This window comes from Pelmatolapia mariae, linkage group LG22 (assembly GCF_036321145.2).
Source record: "Pelmatolapia mariae isolate MD_Pm_ZW linkage group LG22, Pm_UMD_F_2, whole genome shotgun sequence".
In the NCBI taxonomy this organism is placed as follows: domain Eukaryota; kingdom Metazoa; phylum Chordata; class Actinopteri; order Cichliformes; family Cichlidae; genus Pelmatolapia; species Pelmatolapia mariae.
In genome coordinates, this window is record NC_086245.2 from 28,467,775 (window position 1) to 28,486,668 (window position 18,894).

General features: G+C 41.3%; 1 protein-coding gene across 6 annotated transcripts in view; it reads right to left on the bottom strand.

Moving 5' to 3' along the window:
- LOC135933239 (CMP-N-acetylneuraminate-beta-galactosamide-alpha-2,3-sialyltransferase 1-like) overlaps positions 1–18,894 on the bottom strand; it is a 102,252-nt gene that overhangs the window by 12,819 nt on the left and 70,539 nt on the right. For all 6 annotated transcript variants that reach the window (XM_065471280.1, XM_065471281.1, XM_065471282.1 and 3 more), the window contains one exon: positions 5,970–6,149. In XM_065471280.1, coding sequence (XP_065327352.1) covers positions 5,970–6,149 — 180 coding nt within the window. The remainder of the gene's footprint in view (positions 1–5,969; positions 6,150–18,894) is intronic.

The following is an 18,894-nucleotide window of genomic DNA, read 5'->3' on the forward strand; positions in this document are numbered from 1 at the left end:
ATATAGTCACTAAAGTGAAAGACAGGATTCTATTGTGAGAGTCTGGTAGAAAGGAAGAGTCTCACAGATCCTCTTTAAGATTCACATACGCAAAGCAAATTCAATTCAATTCAATTTTATTCATCTAGCGCAAAATGACAGCAACAGCTGCCTTGAGGCAGCATGAGGCAGAAACCCTAGAACAATACTGAGAAAACCCCCAACAATCAAACAGCTTCCTCTGAACAAGCACTTGGTGTCAGTGGGAAGGAAAAACTCCCTTTTAACAGGAAGAAACCTCATGCTCAGGGACGGCCAACCATCTGCTGCGAACACTATGAAGGTGGGAATCAACTTTTCAAACCTTAAAAAACACAGTTTTTCATGGACCCAACAGATTTCTATGCATATCAGATTATTAGTTATATTTAAAACTCAGCATATAGCAATTTAAATTTCTTACAGTTTCAATATGATACAGATTCACTGGTTCATGGTCTTATAACAATGTTGTTGAATAAACTATACTCCCCACTTTCAATTTTCTTCTGTAGAAATAAAATTTATAAAATCCTTCCAGGAATATATATATTTACTGAACTGATTTTAATAAATCAAATAATTTAAAAAAAATAATAAAAATAAATGACAAGATTAAAATAAACAAAATCAACAATTATTTGCACTGCAATCTAATTAGAGCTATTTTTTGCAGACATGAAACGCCTCCAATTTGCTGACCTTTTTGTGGTTAGCTTTCTCTAGGTAATGCTAGGTCTTCCACTAGTAATCGATCCACAAAGTGGCACAACAGCTTTACAAAGTTGCATCTAAAGAACCCTTAAAAAAAAAAACCCCCTTTAAACAATGTCCTTTCGACTAACGAGATCAACGGGGCGATGTCTAGCTGCTGTGTATGCACAGCATCATATTTGGCAAAAACCAAAAACTGGATATCAGCACAAACACGTGTTTTGCAGCCACAGGACCTGGGCACCTTGCAATCATTGAGTTGACCATGAATGCCACTGTATACCAAAGTATTCTGAGGTGAAACTGTCTGACAGCTAAAGCTTGGCTAAAACTGGGTGATGCAACAGGACAATGATCCCAAGCAGAAACATCAAATCTAAAATAGAATAGCTGAAAAAGAAAAGAAAAGACCCGGTGTTGCAGAGGCCCAGTCAGAGTCCAGACCTCAGCCCGACCGAAATGCTGTGTTGGCCCTTTAACAGAGGTTTGCATAAACAATACCTGCAAAGCTCAATGAACTGAAGCAACCTTGTAAATAAGAGTGGGTCAAAGCAATAACGTGAGTGACCGACAGTCATACAGAAAGCAATTTCTGCACCAAAGATGGTTCTACAAACTATAGAAGTGTCCTTAGTTTTTCACAGGACTGCACATGACAACTTGTTTTCACGCCATTCTGGTTCTTTTATTTAACTACAGGCTGGTATGCAGATTTGTCAGATTTTATTTTTTGTGCGTGCACAGCAAGGTTTGTTCCTATCCAGAAACTGAAAGCCATATGTCCATTTAACTAGTTCTGTCCTTTCAAAGCCCCATTTAATTTAACACGCTCAGAAAATGTAAAACAATATAAATAACTGATAATAACTCATATCTCCCAGTTAAGATCTATTGGCTGTTGGGTTAATGCTGACATTACTCTCAGCAAAGTGAAATTTAATGATGCCGAATGATTGCTTTGGCAGAGATGGAAGACAACCGCATATTTATGGGCAACATTTGTTTGGCTACTTGCACCATCTAACATGCTGGCGTGATTGAGTTATTGGCAGTGGAATTAATTGGCGGTGACTTCATTTTTTTTCCTGGATGTCCAGTAATCAAGCTAATGATTATGGGTCACTGGGGGTGAAACAACTGAAGGTGAAATTTACTGGAAAATTTGAAAGTGAGTGATTATCCTTGTTATGGCTATGTGACAAACAGCAATATTGAGCAAGTCTGATTGCTGTGACAATCTGGTATTTGAAGGGTGTAAATGAATCTGGGAATGCTGCACATGAAGTATGCCTGATTATGCATTTGGGGCTTTTACATTTCCATGTTAGTGAAAAGTTTTGAGCTGATTCCAGTGACAAATGAGATGGTAAATGAAGCAAATCACATCCAACTCGGAATAAAAGAGAATCTTTTTAGTTTTGCCCAATGATGACATTCTGGGGAAAATGTTATATCAGGAAACATTGATTCGGCTTAATGTTTTGAATCTAGAATTTGTATTAATTTAGGAATCAGAATGTAGTGCAAGAATGACATTTTATTCCTGAGAGAATTTTCAAAACAAATTGGGGCTTTAGAAATACACATTAATGACTGGACAGAAACACTCATAGTGATCACAGAGGAAACATTATATGACATGAAAAAACATAAAACGAAGTGAAGAAAATGGTTTTATAAATAAATATGAAGGTTTGCAATATCTGTGTTTGTGCCATTTCACATAAATGGACCTAGAACATACAGTAAGGTTCACAAGTTTTTGGGTAATTACACAATTTTGTAATTTATGTAATATGTAATAGATTTTAAATAAAGTAATGAAGATGTCAAATGCAGACTTTCAGCTTTAACTCAAGGGATTATATATGTTTCGTGCGATATATTTTTAATATTTACAGATAAATTGTGTGTGCAACACACAAATAGGGGAGATACCATTAGCCCCACCCAAGATTGGGTACCAAGCCCCAAGTAGGAGGTGCGTTGAGTGTAACAGAAGCTGACATGAGAGATAGGATCATGTCGAAGCAGGAAACCAGGACCCTCCGTAGCTAATTACCAAGACTATGTGAAGAAATCTCTGATGAGAAGATGTGACTGCAGCATTACAGGTACTGAGACCATCACAGAAACTAACCAGCTGATCTACACCGTGGTAGCTGTGATCACAGAGATGCTTGACTATAAGATGAACAGCCACAAGGAGCAGTGTGCTCCATGGAGAAGGAGACTAGAGGCTAAGATCAAGGCAGTCCGGAAGGATGTCAGCCAACTATCGGAGCCGCAGAAAGGTGTGATGAGACTGGTGATGCAGCACATAACAGCAGGGTTTAAGATGCTAGCAGGCAGGGCATACATGAAATGCCATAACCAAGTGGCAGAAATATCTGTGCCAAGTATGGCCTGGAAGTCCCGAGGTCAAAATAGGACACGCCCCCTAGGGTGGTTGAGAATGACCGAGCTAAGATCCTGTGGGACTTCCAGATAAAGAGAGACAAACTGAGATGACTAACCAACCGGACATAGTAGTGGTGGCCAAGCAGAGGAAGACAGCCATAGTGATAGATGTAGCGATACTGAATGATAGCACCATTGAGAAAAAGGAACATGAGAAACTCAAGAAATACCAAAGGCTGAGAGAAGAGAGGGTTTTCAAGTTTAAATGACTTTTTTTTTAAAGGTCATACCAATGCATCTCAACCTGATTTTTTTTCCAGACTTTGACTGTTCCTTTCCTTCTCCATATCTTTTTTTTCAGCATTCTGGTAGAGGTTAGCCTTTATTTCATTTGTCCAAATATTCTTTTTAGAACCGTGGAGGCTCTTTCAGATGTTCTCCAGCATGCCTAACATCGCCTTCTTGTTCTTCACCTACTGTGCTGGTAACCTCTTTTGATATGATAATCTCACTTTATATGATCTAAAGTTCATTTGATATAGTACATTAAGCCTGTGTGGAAAAACATTTTTATTGTCTAGTTACACAATAAAAATAGAGTGACTGAACTCTGTATAACTATTGAGAATTAAACTCTATTTGACCTCATGGCTATGCTAACATGCTGGCACTGCCACAGTATGCTGTCATACAGTCAGCAGGCAGAACACAGTGGGAGTAGATGGGATGTGTTGTGTAGCAGGCATGCTGGAAAGGTCAAGCTGTGCCTGATATGTTTGCCATATGAGTGATGATTCATGGTGTAGCCAGCATATCAATCCTTGTATATTGTGTATGCTTGTGATACATGACATGATTTTTACTTTAAATAACAAAGACAAGAGTCGGTGGCTCTTTGTTCTATATAAGTGAGGGCCCAGGAGAGTCTTTTTTCACTGTCGGAGCATGTGCTTATGGGAAACACTCTGGGGACACTTTTGATTCTTGGTCTAATGACTCTGCTCTTTTTGTGGAAGCTCAACAATCAGTTTTGCAGCAAACTCTGTTTTTTCCCAGAGGTTCTTTTTTGAGTGTTGTTACTTTTTAATAGACTAAAAAGTGAGATTCCAAAAGTGATCGGCCAGAGAAAGATTATCATTTTGGCTCCGAATTTTTAACACACTTTTGTGCTAATTATACATAAAAAACTACCAGTGATTTGTGTTTATGCTTTACTGTAATTAACTTATTATAAATACGTTATGATTGGTCTAGAATTAATACAGTTCAAAACGACAAAATATTTTTCCTGCATAAAAACTGGCTGCCGCAGGTCTGGCTAAATCTATTTTTGGACCTAAAAATTCTGACTTAAGTTATTTTTATTGATCAATTTTAAGTGTCACCATAGTTATACATAAAAATATGATATGTTATATGATTCCACAATTTAATACATTCTGTTTAATACATTTCTTTAAACCTAGAATAACAAAACCTTTTAATGAGCTCGTACTGACTAAACATTTATGTATCCATTCTGGAAAACCTGTGAAATCTACTGTTACAGTTCTAAATTCTGTTGGCATCAACTGGCCTTTTTTTATTATCTTTGAGTTCATCTGCAATAAGCTAGTGACATGTCCAAGGTCAGTTGTGGGCAGTGCAACAGTCACTTTAGACCTTGTTAACAACAAACTACCTATTTAAGCTGGCATACACTGTGCGATTTTTGGCCCATTTTGAGATGATTTTTCACTCGTGCAACCGTTTTGGGGATTGGCACGAGTTTCGCCTTAATCGTGTGTCGTGCATCGTGTAGTATACATGGGATAATGCGAAGCAATTAACACCTCGCGGCCAGCTCCCGATCAGCAATCGTACGGTCACGAGAAAATCAAACCTGTTTGAAATCCTGGTCGCCCCCCGTGAGGGTATCGCACTGTTGAAGCAGTGCCATGAGTCGATTTAACGCAACCTCTCACACTGCGCATGCGTAAACACAGAAATGGAAATGACAGAGACGGAGCAGAATGGCAGTGCAGCGTGTGATCTGGACACAAGCGATGGAGGCCCAACTTGTAGAACTTTGGCAAGCCTTTTCGATGTGGCCTCACAAAATTATCACGACCGCAAACAACCAAGAAAAGAGCTGGATGGACACTGCTGCTCAATTATGTTTTTCATTAGCAATTTAGCAAAGTTGATGGTGGTGGTGGTATGTGTGTGTGTGCCTGTATGTGTCTGTGTGAGTGAAAGACAGAGAGGGAGAGAGAGACAGATTTTGTGTTATATATTAACTATATAATATTTAGACACAAATTTGGACACAAAGTGTGAGCACTCAGGTCATATCAAAGCTTTGGGCTGTATAGTGTGAGACCATGCATCGTGACCTACGAACTTCTAACCCCCGTGATTTAGTCGTACAGTTTGAGGAGGAGCTAAATAACGCGACAGAAAAAATCGCACAGTGTATGCCCAGCTTTTGGCATGCAGAAGGTTCAAAGCACCATTTCTCCATTGATTTGGAGTTCACTGAAAAACATAGGATTTCTCGGGAAAAAAAAGAACTCCATAGCTGCTAAATAGTGAATATGTTGCTGTTAAATTTGGCAGCAATTTGGTGGTGAACAGATGGAGCCTGTCCACCGCCTACAGGTGGAAACAGTAAAGATGAGAGCGGTGAGAATGAATTCAAACAAGTTGCTGCCCATAATATAAAATTAGTGAGAAGAATGACATTGTGTTACAAGTCTCTGTGGATTCTTCACTGACAGTATCTCACATTATGCATCAATATTTAATACATTTTGAATGTGGAACTATAGATGAGCGCAGCTTTAATGTTCACTTACTGTTTAATAGTGCCAGTGGTCAGAGCACTAATAATCCACTGCAGATCCAGAGTCTTGAAAGGGATCAGCACCAGACTAGTAATATTGTCCAGGTCTATGGCACTTTCTGGATACATGACATGATGAGTTGTCCTGCTGCCCACATCCTCCTCAAAACCACTGGTGGGAGCCTGGTTCATTCTGCAGAAACAGAAGAAGAAGACTTTTCTGAGTTATTTGTCACACATTCTCTTTCCACTTTAGTGCTTTTGCCATCTTTGTCTTTTATTCGATAGTTCAAAGCGAGTTTTATTTCACCCACATGTTACAAAGATGGAAACCATTTGGCTGCTGTTATGCGAATCCCTATAACCTTCAAAGGGTCTGTCTTATAGACCATGTGTTTAATTATCGAAATTCTCTCACGTCACCCAAACCACATGTCGCTGAGTCATACAAAACCAGCCATGATCGTGAGAGACAAAGACAACAATAAAAAGCACAATTTGTCCTTCTCTCCCATTTTTGGGCATCCAGACAGTAATTTTGAGATCAACAATTACCACCTGGCAAGCTAGGCGAAACATCCCTTTCATTATGTCAAACAATACTCTCTTAAACTGGAGCGGTAATTGGCAGGAACATAGCTTGACACTGGCAGTTGGTTTTGGTCAATGGCAGAAAGTGACACAGAGGAAAGAGAAATCATGAAGCTGACCTCCTATGTAACTAGCATCACCTTTTTGAGCGCTCTGGTCTGGGCAATATCATCTTCCTCATTACTGACTCTGGGGTGACAGAGATGTGATATTTTCAGACTGCTTCTTGAATCATTTTGACTCCTGACAGACTAATTGTTTTTTTGTTTTTTTTTGTTTTTGCTGCAGCTATTTATGGCTGACAAAAATGTTTGGGTTATTTGATGTTGCAAATGACCTTGCACAAATTGAGACAGTGACAGTCTGGGTATAAAAGTAAAATTTAAGAAAGCGGTTGCAGCATCTGGACAATATTTCCCTAACGGATGATTGTTACTTTACTTCTAGTTGGTGCTGAAATGCTTGGCCCAGGGCTTAAGATATTATATTATTTTTAATTTTAGACCAGATATGGTAGTAGAATATTTCAATTCTTTAGTGAATTTCAGGTATTTGAACATACAAAAATTGGAAATTCTCTCTTTTTTTCCTCAGAAAACCTTCTTTTAAAACTTCATAAACTTATTTTTAATTTGATATGGCAAATGAATTTGATCCTTAAATATCCATCCATCCATCCATCCATCTTTAGCAACTTATCTGGTGCTAGGTCACAGAAGCAGCAGCCTAAGCCTCCCTTTCATCTGGGGTCCATCCCAGGCCTCTTCCCAGTAGGACATGCCCAGAACACCTCACCCAGAGGTGCCCAGTTGGCATCCTGCCTGAACCAGCTGGCTCCTATCGATGTGGAGGAGTAGCAGCTCTACTCTGAGTCCTTTTCAAATGACTTAACTCCTGCCTGTAAGGAACGGTCCAGCCAAAGATCCACAGTCAGGACGACAACAGCATTGTTTCCCCTGAATCTGAGTTTCAACTAATGGGTTGACTCTCTTCTCCAGTATACTAGCATCGACCTTTTTTCCTTCCCACTGTCGCCAAGTGTTTGCTCAAAGGTGGTTGTTTGACTGCTGGGTTTGTTCTGTATTACTGTAGGATGAGGTGACTGTTGTTGTGATCTGGCACTATTATCTAAAACTGAATTGAACTGATTTGAAACAACCCCCTTTATTTATAGTCCTGTATCACCCCAGAGCCTGTCTTTGTCCTGTCTTCATCCACTCACCCCAGCCGGTTGAGGCAGATAGCTGCCTGTCCCTGAGCCTGGTTTTGCTGGCGGTTTCTTGCTGTTAAAAGGGACTTTTTCTTTCCCACTGTTGCCATAGTGCTTGCTCATACAGGGTTATATGATTGCTCTGTTTTCTTGGTAATATTGTAGAGTTTTTACCTTTCAATATAAAGGGCTTTGAGGCAACTGTTTTTGTGATTTGGTACTATATACATAAAAAATGAATTGAATTGCCCGTGTCCTTGTCTCGTAAAAAAAACCTCAACTTACAGGCAGCAAGCTGGAGGAGAAATCCTTTGGTTTTTACTCACAAACACACACACACACACACACACACACACACACACACACACACACACACACACACACACACACACACACACACACACACACACAATACTATGAGAATGCTGGATGATTATGCTACACGTGGGAAACGTTTAGTAATGAGGTCAGCCAGTGTTTAAGTAGTTTCTAAAGCCCAAAAGCTCGGGCGTCAGGCTGCTCTAAAAATTCAGTTTTTAGCTTTCAACTTTTGAATCTGTATGATGTAAATTAGAATAGATTTGGTCGTCTCAGAGAGCTCGAGGTGGGATCATCAAAGGCACCACACACATACCATTAGATCATCTGTTTACATCGGGGAGCCAATCAGAAGAAAGTTCAGCTAAAGGGAAAGCAGCTAAAAAGGTTCGTTCTAAACAATGGATAAACTGAGGGGCTGCACCGAGAACCTGAGCGAGCATCAATGAGAATAATTTTGAACTGTTATTCGTGCAGTCTAAGAATAAAGTATATGTAGCTGTAACTGTAAATATGTAATTGAACCATTAAGCCGTTTTTAAAAAAGCATCAAACATTAAACAAGCTCATGAAAACGAAGACAGTGTTAATGCAACAGATGACAAAAGTAGCTGTGAAGCGGTAGGAATGGCAGTTACTCACAGAGGAGAGTGCTGTGTTACTAGTAATAAAGCTGCGGCACCAGATGTGACTGCGGTTATTAACAACACACCACTGAATATTATGATACTGCATCATCAGCTGCAGGAGTTTCTGGAAAAGCATTTAAACTACAAAAGATAATAGGTCCGTTCATATTAATACACCTACAGAACTCAGAAGACACTGTTTAGCCTACTTTATACCTGACGTGACAGAAGAAGCATTGGTTTATTTTCTATTTGTAAGTAATGGTACTATTTCAGGAAAAAAACAGTCAGGTTTCAACAGCTGTTTGGTAGTCCTTTGTTACTTTGATGAGGTTCATGTATAACAAACTAGGTTTATGGCTCTGACTGAGCTCAAACTGCACAGTATGGAAGAAGAGAAGCGCTGATGATAGGCTTTATGGTGCAATATGTCACTAGAAAAAAAGCACTTTTTGACAGGACTACTTTGGTAGGTTTCTTCCTTAATGGTAACTGCAGCATCTGGGAGTTTTAAAATTGCCCTACAAATGGATGCATCCCGTCGAGAGCAGATGAAAAAGTATGCCGAAGAGGGCCAAGCAACACCATATTATATATCAAATAGTAAAATGTGAAGACTTCATTACTCCTGCAGTGCATTCAGATATATTCTTCATCTGCACCACATTACTTTGTGTTAGTACCTAAAGGTAACATTAGCTTTTCTTAGCCCTTAATTTACATCCCCGCTATTATGTAGGTGTTTGGGAGACAACTGGAATCAAGATTAGGCTTTAATAGAATTCGATGCAGATAATGTTCCTTATCCACTGACACACAATAGGAAAACAGATCCTGCTCCATCTTCTGTTTCCCAGAAATAACCCCAACAGCAAACTATATCTAATTTAACATCTTACAAAACCAGTGCAGGCACTGTGAGGCACTTTTCTATCATCTTTCTCTCAATAGTAGAAAATTGCTACTCATTTTAAATAGAAGAATGGACGTGATTTTTGTGTGTGTTTGTCTGAAGACCTGCTGTGCACATAGAAAAGATGTGTGCAGATGTAAAAGATAGACGTAACCACTGGTGACATTATTCCCCGCTTTGTAGACTTGTTAACGTTTTGGCTGCGTGGCGGTTTGTGACCATATTTGGAGGACAGGGTGGGGTTATCAGTCAGTCATCATCTTTAATCGGGAACTGACAAGTGGTTGTTAAAGGAACTGCAGTTTTTAGCACTTCTGTGTTGGTTTCATATTTCAGCCTCTGCATACATATTGCCATGCATCTCTACAGTGGTCAGTACCACATGAATGCAAATGTGTAAGGGCACACAACAAGCCACCTTATTGTGGGCTGCTCGCTCACTTAATGTTGTGGCGTGCGTGTGGAGTCAGCTATGTTAAGGAAGCAAATATATCAGACTGCGCTAATCAATATTCAACTTACGCTTCAACTACCCCTTTGGCACTGGAAATTTGCACCAGATGGGCTTGAAACAAACCAAAGCAGATGTATTGGGTCTTTGAAAAGCCCATCTCATGCACAGGAAACCCACAAATACCCAGGAAAAGACAGAAGACATCAATGGGCAACGAAGCCTAAAAAACGTATTTAATGGCTCTGACTGATATCTTTTTGAACCAATCAAACAATAGTTAATATTCAGATCCTGAAGCAACATAGAGTTGCTTCAGGATAGATAGATTCAGGAAATTAGATTCAGGAAATTATAAAATGGTAACAGTGTTTTAAGGGAATGCATAAAAACAGGACACATAACTCATTCTCAGTGAAGGGAGGAAAATCAGAGAGGAAATCTTTTTATTTATGACAGATATCTTAAGTGGTGATTTATAGCAGAGGTGAATGAGGCTTATGAGTTTAAAAAAATAAATAAATGCAGTAATTTGAGCATCAACCAGCCTCACTCAAGTTAAGTGGCTCAAATCTAGGAGGCAGGTTGAAATGTGCATATATTTACAGGATTCATTTGAATTTTTTTTCGCCCCAGATGGTTTTCTGGAGTTGAAGCATTTCATTTCAAACAGGAGCACCGTGTGGGTTTAATACTGCAGCAAACCTGACAGTGTGGATTAACAGCTGCTTCGTGCTTATCAATTCATGGCATCGCAACTTATTGAATGTTTATTTATGGCTGAAATCAAACAGTGACTGAAAGTTTGTTGTCTGTGTGGTTCAGCGATGATCGGTTCATCTGGTGCCAGTTCCTAAAGATGTTATCAGGCACTAAGTGTGGGCCAAGCTAAGAAATGAACCCAACATGGAAGTGCCAGGCACTGCAGTTCCTCTAACAACCACTTGAGGTGAGTCAGTCCCCACAGACCGTGCCTGCTACCTGTACCTGTGTACACACCCATACAGCTTGTGGATGTGGCTTGCTAATCAGTGTTGCTAATGTTAGCTGATATCTTGGGACTCCTCAGAGTAGTTTAAAGCTTGTGAGATCAATGGGAGAGCCACATTAGCCGGGGAGTCTGAGGGTCCTCTCTAGGACTGGGTGATATGGCCCAAAATTCACATCTCGATATTCTTTAGCTGGATGGCGATATACGATATATATCTCGATATTTTTTTAAAGCCATAAAGTAAGAACAAAAAGAGAGTTCTTAGTCAAAGCTGTGTCCCAAATCTCACACGGGCACTTTTATTAACAAACAGCGCAGATGTACATGAAAAAATTACTCAGAAATAAATTATCAGCATTTATTAAATAATCATTCTCCATAAATAAAATAAAACAATGTTGTTTTTGTGCATAACAAAAAGCTCACAATTGTGCAGTCAAAATGTAAACTAAAAGACGCTGAGCATAATAACAAAAACAGCTGCTCTGTTCCCAAGTTCTACTGCGTGACTGACAGCCTGGAGTTTGAAACCCGCTTCGTAACCGCTTCTCTGAACAGATGCCATTTGTGCTCCTTATACGCACACAATATGGTAATATTACGTTGACGCACAGTACGTATTACTCTGCAAGGCTCCAGACTACGGTAGCCGTAATGCTCCGACAATCCATTAAGCGGTGCAGCCCCGTAGCTTACCAAAGTCGTACTAAAACATTTTTTGACAGATTGCTGAGCGCCGTGTACCACATAAAATCGGTTCGCAGTCAGTAAGCACAACCAGAATTCATGCATAAGGCGCACTGTCTATTTTTCAGAAAATGAAAGGATTTTATGTAAGGTTATAGTCCGAAAAATACAGTGTACGAGTTTTGTAAGGTGGTTTGATCGGGGCAGGAGGCTGGGAGACTTCGCGGTCTGGGATACAGCACACAGTTTCACACACTCTTCATTTTGCACTTTATGGCGCTGTTGTAAATGGTGAAAATACTAGTAGTGCTAGCTGCACGGCGTCAACACGTTAACGAGCTAACCGCAAGGCTAACGCGTTGACGCCGTGCAGCCCCACGCACGGCGCGATCCGCGGTAACTTGTTAACGGAGATTTGCTGCGTTAATGCCGTTATGGCGTTAATGTCATTTTAACGAGATTACCGCTACCAGCACTAAAATTGTAATCTCCAAATGTTTTGCTTTTACCGACCAGCTCCTCTTTGATAGCTGCCGTGTCCATCTTGTCGTTGCCTGCAGGTGAAGCGATGGGGGAGGGGGAGGCAGAGTAATGTTGCGTAGATAGATAGATAGATAGATAGATAGATACTTTATTAATCCCCAAGGGGAAATTCAAGGTTCCAGCAGCTTAAGAACACCACACACACAGCATTCACTACAATGTACCAGGATGATACACAACAATCAACAAAACAACATATACTAAATCTAAATCAGTCTAAATCTAAATCAATCTAAATCAACAGTAGCAAAGCGTATAATATACTGGGGATGCAGTCCTGTTTGAAGTGTGTGTCAGGATAATAATGCAATGGTGCAACAGTGCAAGGTTAAAATCTAGTAACCAACAGTAAATGTGTGCATATGTCAACATGTACAATAAAATGTAAGCACAGTAATTTAACAGTTCTAATATAAATATATGGGCAAATAATATAAAAAAAAAAAAAAAAAAAAAAACTAACCAGCAGTAGTATAAGAATTATGACATCAGTGCAAGTCAGATACAATCATTGGTCAAGAATGACATATATGGACAATAAAAAAAAAAAAAAAAAAAAAAAAAAAAAAAAAAAAAAAAAAAAATGTAAACATGGTAATATAACAGTTCTAGTATAAATATATGGGCAAAAAGATAAAACAGAATAAAGTGTACACATGGAAATATAACAATTCAAATATAAATATATTGGCAAATAAGATAAAACAGAATAACAGTAGGCTAGTATAAGAGTAATAGCATTAGTGCAAGTAAACATAGTAGTATAAGAGTTCTAGCAGCAGTGCAGGGATAAGGTACAATACACAATATGGGCAGATAAGTCCTGTGAATGTATTAGAGGGTGGCGGTGCAGATAGACTATGCAGAGAAGACCAACTCTCCTTTTCCCTTAAGTGAAGCATTATAAAGTTGTATGGCCCTGGGTACAAATGACTTCCTGAATCTGTCTGTTGCGCATGTCAGGGAGCGCAGTCTCCAGCTGATCAAGCTCTTCTGCTGTATGATAGTGGTGTGGAGTGGATGACAGTCATTGTCCAGGATGTTGAGTATCTTGTTCATAGTCCTTTTGTCTGATACTGAAGTGATACACTCCAGTTCAGCTCCCACAACAGAGCCAGCTTTCCTTACCAGCCTGTCTAGTCGCCCAGCATCCCTCTTCTTAGTGCTTCCTCCCCAGCATGCCACAGCATAGAAGAGGACGCTGGCAACAACAGACTGGTAGAACATCCTGAGGAGCTTGCTGCAGACATTGAAGGACCGCAGCCTCCTCAGGAAGTACAGCCTGCTCTGCCCCTTCTTGTAGATTGCTGCAGTGTTGGCTGACCAGTCCAGTTTATCGTCTAGATGTATTCCCAGGTACTTGTATGTGTTCACCACCTCCACATTGACCCCCTCGATGGTGACTGGCAGCAGGGCATGCTTAGACTTCCTGAAATCCACCACCATTTCCTTGGTCTTAGCAGTGTTGAGTTGTAGGTGGTTGAGTCTGCACCATTGCACAAAGTCCTCCACCAGGCTCCTGTATTCCTCCTCCTGCCCGTCCCTGATACAGCCCACAATTGCAGTGTCGTCCGAAAACTTCTGCATGTGGCATGACTCCGTGTTGTAACAGAAGTCAGAAGTGTACAGGGTGAACAGGACTGGAGAGAGCACTGTTCCCTGTGGAGCTCCGGTGCTGCTGATGACAGTGTCGGAGAGGCAGTCCTTCAATCTGACGAACTGTGGCCGTTCAGTCAGGTAGTCTCCAATCCAGGATACTAGGTGAGCATCCACACCCATCTGCAGGAGCTTATCACTCAGTCTGGGGGGGTGGATGGTGTTAAAAGCACTGGAGAAGTCAAAGAACATGATTCTCACTGCACTTTTCCCCTTATCCAGGTGTGAGTGTGTCCTGTGTAGGAGGTATGAGATGGCATCGTCGACGCCCACTTTCTCCTGGTATGCAAACTGCAGCGGGTCTAGTGCATGGCGCACCTGTGGCCTAAGTATCCTCAGAACCAGTCTCTCCATGGTCTTCATCAGGTGTGATGTGAGCGCGACTGGCCTGAAGTCATTAAGCTCACTTGGGTGTGGTTTCTTAGGGACAGGGATGAGACATGATGTCTTCCACAGTGTTGGAACTCTCCCGAGGTGCAGGCTCCGGTTGAAGATGTGCTCCAGTGGCTCTCCCAGTTCAGCAGCACAGACCTTAAGCAGTCTTGGGCACAGTCCATCCGGCCCGGCTGCTTTCCTGGGATGGAGTCTCTTCAGCTGTCCCCTGACTTGATCTGCCGTGATGAAGGGGGGGGGAGGGAGGGAGAGGGGCAGGTGTGAGGGGTTACCCTGGTCTTGGTCACCCTGAGGAGGCGGGGGGGTGGAGAGGGAGGGGGAGTGTGTCTGTGTGGGGTTGCCATTGGTCCGGTGGGGGAGGGGTACGTGTTGCATTGAGAATGAGAGGGGAGGTGTAAATTGGGCAGTTATGCAAACAGTGTCCGGGGGTGGTGGACAGGCCGCATCCATTGAGGCTTGAGCAGGGCAGTCAAACCTGTTGTAGAAGTGGTTTAGCTGGTTTGCCCTGTCCAAATCTCCCTCCACAGAGCTGCTACTCTTCTTCCCCAGGCCTGTGATGGTCTTCATTCCATCCCAGACCTCCTTCATATTATTCTCCTGCAGCTTCTTTTCCACCTTCTTCTTGTAATCCTCCTTGGCCTCTTTCAGCCTGACTTTGAGTTCCCCCTGCACGCGCCTCAGCTCTGCCTGGTTCCCCTCCCTGAACGCCATCTTTTTCCTATTCAGGAGGGTCTTGACATTGCTGGTTATCCAAGGCTTGTTGTTTGGAAAGCAGCGTACAGTTCTTGTGGGGACAACAACGTCCATACAAAAGTTCAGGTAGTCGGTCATACAGTGTGTGACCTCTTCCAAATCTTCTCCATTCTGTAGTACACTCCAGTCTGTGGACTCAAAGCAGTCTCTCAAAGCCTCATCTGCTCCGGGTGTCCACTTCCTGAAAGTGCGTGTGGCAGAAGGTAGCCTCTGTACTTTTGGTATGTACAGTGGCTGTAGATGAATGAGGTTGTGATCCGATTTTCCTAGTGGTGGTAGGGGGGTGGCGTTGTATGCGTCTCTCACGTTTGCATACATGAGGTCTATTGTCCGGTTTTTCCTAGTCGGGCAGTCAACAAACTGGTAGAAGTTCGTTAGCGTAGAATCCAGTGTTATGTGGTTGAAGTCGCCAGAGATCGCAAAGAGAGCATCTGTATGCTGAGTTTGAAGCCTTGCGATTGTGGAGTGAATGATGTCACACGCTACGTCCGGTAGTGCTCGTGGCGGAACGTAAACACAGACAACAATGGCGTGCGAAAACTCTCTCGGCATGTAATATGGTCGGAGACTGACAGCAAGCAACTCCACGTCCTTACAGCATGCAGTCTCCTTAACTGTAACATGACCGGGATTACACCATCTGTTGTTTATGTACATCACCAATCCACCTCCCTTCTTCTTGCCCGAAAGTTTAATGTCTCTGTCCAAACGAGCCACACTGAAGCCGGGTAGCTCTACGTTAGCTGTTGGGATGCAGCTAGTTAGCCACGTCTCTGTGAGGCATATTAAGCTACATTCTCTGTACAGTTTCTGATTTCTTACCAGGGAAGCCAGTTCGTCAGTTTTGTTAGCCAGTGAGTTCACGTTCCCCATCACCATCGATGGAACTGCAGGCTTAAATCTCCACTTCTTCTCCCGTTGCCTCGTCCTCACTTTGTCTCCTGCCCTACAGCCGCGAAAAAGCCACAGTTCCTCCGGGATGGTCGCTTGTACGTTGCCGGCGTGTTTCCGCAATGCGAGCAGTTGTTTCCTTGTGTAGACAAGTCTGCTGTCGCCAGAAGAGTATGTCTGATCCATATCCATAGGAAAAAATAAAAAATACTCCTTAGAATATATAATCCGAAGTAAGTATTAAGCGAAAGTAAACCAAAAAAGCACTCAAACACACGAAACATACGGAGCTACTAGGATGGCTGCCACTCGCGTCGGCGCCATTGCGTAGAGACAAAAGTGGACGAAAGAGAGGCAAACTTGCGGCTCCACAAGTATAATTATAACATAACATAGACTATATCGATATAAATGATATTGTCACATCTCATATCTCGTATAAAAATAGATTGATATATTTAAAAACTCAATATATCGCCCAGTCCTAGTCCTCTCCCTTGAGTTTTAAGCATCAGACACATTTCTTACATTCTAGTTATTTCGTATGCAGCATTTGAACACTTTTTTGCACAATTTTATAGCTTAAATGTCTAAAAAGAATCAAAAATAACAGGGGCAAAATGCATCCATCCATTCTCTTTCGCTTATTCTTTTCAGGGTCGCAGGAGGGGATGGAGCCTATCCGAGCTGTCTTAGGGCGAGAGGCAGGGTACACCCTGGACAGGTCGCCAGTCTGTCAAAGGGCTAACACATAGAGACAAACAAACATTCACACATATGGGCAATTTAGAGTTTCCAATTAACCTGTCCCCACTAACTGCACGTCTTTGGAAAGTGGGAGGAAGCCGGAGTACCCATGCAAACATGGGGAGAACCTGCAAACTCCACACAGAAAGATCCCGGCCTGATGGTGGAATTGAACTCAGGACCTTCTTGCTGTGAGGCAACAGTGCTAAGTGCACGGTGCCAACTTTATCATCACTCTAGCCAAGAACCCAGAGTGATGATAAAGTTGAGTGCATGCCGACTCCAGTCGAGCAGCAGCAGCCTGAACTTGAACAGGTAACAAAGGCAATGATGGGCAGTCAGTCTCGCAGCTTCCATTTCTATTTGTTCATGTTTCTACTGTAGAAATGACAGTAACGATCATGGTAATATTTAACTGTGTAAATATTAAAAAAAACATTCTATGTGTGTCCTCGATTGGATGGGAATTTCTGCTGCTGCGTGGGACTACAGCCTAAGATTTATATTGTTAACTGCTAATCATGTGACAGCATATTTCAGATCATTTTACAGAGTAGCGTGAAAGTAATGTAACAAGTAGTGTAACAAACTGCTTCCTCTGGAGTAATGTAATGTATTACTTTTAAGAAAGGTAGCGAGTAACGTGTAATACTTCCCTGCTTTTAAGTAACGACCCCAACACTGGTCTAAGCTCAGTTAAGATATTATATTTACATTGTTACTGTACGTCTTCATATTTTCAGTCAAGAAAAGTGACAGCCTTGAGACTGAAACATCACTGGAATCAGATGGACTTCAGTTTGCACTCAGACTAGAAGTGAAATCCTGCAAATGTGCAGGTCCATGATTGTGTGGAATTGTATTTTTAAATTGTTTATTTACTTACTTAAAAAAGGATAAAAAGAGGAGTGTGAGGCTGATAAATGAATAATGACATCTTTAATATCAGGACTGTTTGCCTGCCGGCATGTGGTTGCACATTACTTGTCCAATTATTATGTATTTGCACCCAAAATGCTCACAGCCAAGAACCCCAGAGTTCCATAAGGCAGCCTGATGCTTACGGATCACGCAGCATGTAATAGCTGACTAACACTTTAAAGGTCACTGGTGTTTCAGAATCCTCTCTATTCTCCACATTGCTGATGCTTTCCTTTGAAAACCTGAGTGTCTGTACATTTTTTAAAACCTAACAGTTAAGTTTCCACTGGCCAATAATCGCAATTTACATTTTTATCGAATGAGTAAAGCTATGGGACCACGAATGAGGCAAGAACTGAGATAAAAGAAGAGATGTCCCAGTGTTTTAAAGGACACCAATTATGCTCATTTTCAGGCCCATAGTTTCTATTCTTGGAATAGCTGTGAATGACTCAGAATTCAAAAAAAAAATATCTTGACCTTATGTCTGAAAGAAGTTGTTTTATCACCCCTTCCACTGCCTTTAAACCAGCTTCTGATTTGCTGCCCCGGCAAACAAAAGAGTTGAACAGTAGGTGGGAGGAGCCAAAGCTGTTTGCCTTAAATACAGCAGATATAAGGGCTATCTGCTTTTTACTGACATCATTCAAAGCAATGAATAGAAAATAATGTGTCAACTTAAGGAAAATCTTTAAGCTAACACACATTACTTATAAACATCTGTCTGTATCTGACCTCTTTGTTTTACACTTTTTATATGAGCAACCACCATTGTCATTTTTAAGCATTTTCTAAGATAACATTTATTTTTACGGTAGTTGGAACATAAACACTGCATGCATAGAATAACCTGTCATATTTGATATGCTTGGAAGCATTTTCTTCTCTCCTGGAAGTTATATTTCTAACACCATCTGTACAATTGCAAAATCCACCCATAGATTACATTTCAGGATTCTCTGAGCCATATCTCTCCCTTATGATGTCTCTACAACAGTCTGGCACCGCCTGCTTGGTATAGTAAATAGCTTGCAGTTGTCCTGGAACGACAGCTGATATTATCTACCTGCCTTCCGAGCACGGTCTGATGTATAGCAGCAGTCTGCTCTGTGGACAAAGACACCCAAAGAAAGCTTGGCTACTACACTGTGAGCTTTTTATAGTTAAGTAGCAGGATGTTTCAATCAATTCTTCATCTAATAGGCATTCACCAGGACAGCCAACAACCATTAATGTCCTTTCCC